At 40.8% G+C, this 4,298-nt stretch overlaps 1 protein-coding gene across 1 annotated transcript in view; it reads right to left on the bottom strand.

Moving 5' to 3' along the window:
* The window catches only part of ERI1 (exoribonuclease 1), a 62,614-nt gene extending 59,018 nt beyond the window's left edge, over positions 1 to 3,596 (bottom strand). Inside the window, exon 1 of the mRNA XM_007957110.2 lies at positions 3,489 to 3,596. Coding sequence (XP_007955301.1) covers positions 3,489 to 3,596 — 108 coding nt within the window. The remainder of the gene's footprint in view (positions 1 to 3,488) is intronic.
* Positions 3,597 to 4,298: the final 702 nt, after the last annotated feature.

Raw genomic sequence — 4,298 nt, forward strand, 5'->3', positions numbered from 1 at the left:
AAAAAAAAAAAAAAAGCTTGTGAGTGACCATCTTAGCTGCAACTACTGGTCTCTCCCCGTCCGGAGGAAAGAAGAGTGAAGAAAATCAAAGACGTAAGGAAACAATTAATCCAAAGGACTAATGGACCATGTGAACCCCAGCCTCCATAACCCTAAGACCAGAAGAACTAGATGGTGTCTGGCTACCACCTCTGACCACCTAAAGGGGTTCACAGTAAGAAATCCCAGATAGAGAGGGAGAAAAATGTAGAACAAAACTCAAAATCATAAAAAGACAAGGCTTACTGGTCTGACTCAGACTGGTGGAACCCCAGAGACTTCATGGCCAAAGAAAGCTGGAAACTGAACTCAACTCCCATGGTTCAACTTTCCACCAAACAATAGACAGGACTATAAGGTGAATAATAACAGGAGGAAGGTATATGCTCAGTGGAACAATCAACACAGGAGACCAAAATGGCAGCACTTGCCAAAGAATAAAGCTACCAATGCAGGAAGGACAGGAAGAAAGGAAAAAAAGGGTAAATACAGGGAGGAAGTGGGAAGAGTGTTGTTACATTGTGGGGACTACAATGAATATCACTAAACAAAATAGGTATGATCAAATAGGAAACCAATTTGTTCTATAAACTTTTACCCAAACCACAACAAAATAAATAAGTAAATAATAACTAATACTTGGGAGCAGCAGAGTCAAAGTAAATAGAAATGAGAAAATAAAAGCTGAGAGAAAGGCCAATCCTAAAATGGACTGCCAATCTAGTTCAAAACTCCAGTACCCAATGCAAAGAAGAAAATGAATTAAAAAAAACAATTTTCAAAAGTTACAAATATACTGGTTATTCAGAAGATTATAGACAGTTGCACACTCAGCTACTAACCAAAATACTGGCAGTTTAAATCCACCCTATGGCTCCCTGAGAAAAAACCTGGCAATTTAGTCTCATAGAGATTATAGCCTAGAATGCCCAATGGGGCAGTTCTACTCTGTCACATGGAGCCACTATGAGCTGAAATCAACTCAACGGCATACAATAACAACAGAGTTACATACCTTTCTCGTCTATTTAAAAAAAAAAATATAAAAATATATCAACAACAAATATTTATAAATACATGTCTTAATTCTAAATACTGCTGCTGTTGTCATTATATGCTGTCAAGTCAGACCCGACTCATAGTGACCCCTCCTTGGGTTTCTGAGGCAGTATCACTACGGAAGTAGATTGCTCAACCTTCCTTCCAAGGAGTGGCTGGTGGGTTTGAACCGCCAGCCTTCTGGTCAGCAGTCAAGTGCCTTAGGCACTATGCTACCAGAGCTTACTAATATGTTAGGTTTCAAAGATTAATATATAAATTAATTATTTTCCAATTACAATATTACAAAGATTATGTGCCCAGAATTTTTTAAAAATCTGTGGTACTATTCATCCATATTAAGGCTTGTTAACTTAGTCATAATTTACCATGTTGTGCCTATGTGAGCTTTAATTATTGTCTAAGAAGAGATAGCTAACAAAAGCCAAAAGTCCCTGATTCAGAACTGATTCTGATGGTTAACAGACTATTTCACTCTAAACTCTCAATTAATCCAACAGACATTTACTGGAAATATACAATGGGCTAGATACTATGCATTTTCTCTGAGGAAAAGCTCTATAATTCCAATGTGTGAACTGTCCATAAATTAAGAAAGGACCATACTGAGAATGCTTGTTAATAAATGTTTTAAAACTTGTAATATTGATCTCTGACCACGAAAATAATTAGCTTTCGATAAATATATTAAATTTACAATACATAACCTGGCTACCTTATCACTAGAGTTAATCAGATGAATTTATCCTTTCTCTTTAAATTTACATTTAATTTTAAGTTTCATCTTCAGTCAGGTTAAAATGTAGGACATAACTAAGTAACAGTTTGGCTACCAAAACAGATCTTCATTTAAGCAAATTTTCTCTTTGGCAAAATCCTCTTTCTGATTCATTTAGTTAATCCTTACCTAACTCGATCTACAAAAATTACTCACAAGTAATCCTTGTACGTCTTCTACATTTGGGGCACATCATGATTACTATAAAGAAAGATCCTGTACTGTCCTCTTTGTATGGCTGCCCTCTCTCTTTCTCCTAGTTTATTTAAAGTCTCTGCTTCCTCTCCTAGGCCCAAGTCTGGACGTCTTCTTCCTTCAGTGAAGCTCTGCCAGGTACATCCAAGGCCCAATCCACAGTGATCAGTGTCTCTTCCTAAATTTAGAGGTCTATACTAATGGTTTCCAATGAAGGATGTCAGTCAATGCACTAAGGAGCTGAAAGGAAAGCTAATGGAATGTGTGGCTAACTGCCTCCATGAACAACTTCATCTTGTGCCAGGAGACCAGAAGAACTGGATGGTGCCTGGATACCAATACTAAACACTTTGTCACAGATTTCATAGAAGAAGCCTGAGCAAAAGGCGGGAAATGCTGAACAGAATTTCAAATTCTCATGGACTCTAGGTTTTCTGGAGCCATCGAGGGTAGATGAACACCTGAAAACTACTGCTCTGACATAATCTTTAAAGCTTAAATCAAAAATATCCCGAGGTCTTCTTAAAACCAAACAATTTAACCAGTAAAAAAAAAAAAAGCTCTGCCCTGAAAATTATGCTCTTTTAAAAACTATCTACATGGGATTTAATTAACAATAGTAACTCAAAAGGGAAGAACCTTAGAGAGCAGTGAGTTTTAGTTACAAAGGAGGAACAACTCAGAAAAGGAAGGCAAGAATGATTGCACAACTCAAAGAATGTAATCAATCGTACATGCACAAACTGTTGAAGTGGTCTATCTTTTGCTGTGTATATTCTCATCAATAAATAAAATTTAAGGAAAAAAATGAACTGTGAGGAAAAAAAGTCAACTCCCTGGATTCACTTAAAATGTCTAAAGTTACTTTTCACTCACTTTTACTAAGCAAGATCTATACACAGAATACACACGCAGCATCGATACCATCAAACTTAGAAATTTCAGTTTCCTCTATGACCCTAGATCAGAGGTCACCCAAACTATCCCTTGCAAGCCAAATGCAGCTCACTGCTCGTCTCTGTGCGTTCAGTGAGCTAAGAATGGACAAGTGCCAAAAAAACCCCCACCAGAACCTACTAATTAGCGATAAGGGCTGGCCAAAAGGACAACAACAACAGTGAACGCGGAATGGTTACAGCAGACTTCCCACTCACAATTTATAAAACCACAGATCACACAACTTCTCGTCTTGACTACTTACTCTCATCGAGGGTAATTCCAACCTGAGGGGGATCAATAACAATCACCCCGAGTAAAGACTCCAGAAGCTGGGGACTGGGAAACTGGGCTAGGGTCAAAAGGTGTGCAAGCTGCAGTTTCTGCGTAACACCTTAGGAGTGAAGGGTGCGGACCAGGACGGAGAGGCGCGCGGGCAGCCCAGAGGCGGGCGCCGCAAGGGCGCAGGCGGACTCCTCACCTCGGGATTCTGGCGCTGCGGCTCCTCCCCACACTCCGGCCCTGGCGACTCTTGCTCTGCGGGAGCCACGGCCTCGCAGCCAGGATATTTGATCTGAAGATCCCCCATGCCGGTGTCACGTAATAAGACAGCTGCTGGAGACAGACACTTAACGCACGCTCTATCCTTCCAAGCCAGAAAGCCTTGCTTCCCTCCGTTGAAAAATCACCGGGCTCGCGTTCCCGCGGCAGCCGCCACACAAACTCGAACGAATACCTCCCCCTTCCGGGAGCGCATGGCGTCAGTACGCCGCGCAGGCGCAGTGAGCCCACCCGCGCAGAAAGGGGGCGTGTAGTCTGTATAGGGGAAGGGAGGAAGGCAGGAATGTGCGCGGCAGACAAAAGTATTCTCAGAGGTCTCTGCGTACTTAGGTGGAGCAAGTTTCCCGGCAGTGTTGAAGTTACATAAAGATCTAGACTTTTGTCACTAGAGACTACCACCAAGCTAAATGATCTCATTTCCTGAGAAGAAAAACGGGGACTACCATGGAGAAGTAATTTTTAAACATAACATTTATGAAATAGTTTAAGACTTCTGCTCTGGGCGAGAAGAGGAAAAGGATCTGGACTTAGTGTTTATAATGATTATAACAAATGGAAAACTTAACAAAATATATGAAACAATTATTTATAGACTGGACTGTTGTCACTAAGAGAAATAACACGATGAACCCTAGCTTCCTACTGGGAGGTAATTTCTAGACTGTAGCGCACGGACCCACTGCCATTGAGTCAAATCCCATGAATAAGGACCCTGTACGACAGAGTAGAG

The sequence above is a fragment of the Orycteropus afer genome, unplaced genomic scaffold, assembly GCF_000298275.1.
Source record: "Orycteropus afer afer isolate SDZICR_OR568_19922 unplaced genomic scaffold, OryAfe1.0 scaffold00706, whole genome shotgun sequence".
NCBI classification, from domain to species: domain Eukaryota; kingdom Metazoa; phylum Chordata; class Mammalia; order Tubulidentata; family Orycteropodidae; genus Orycteropus; species Orycteropus afer.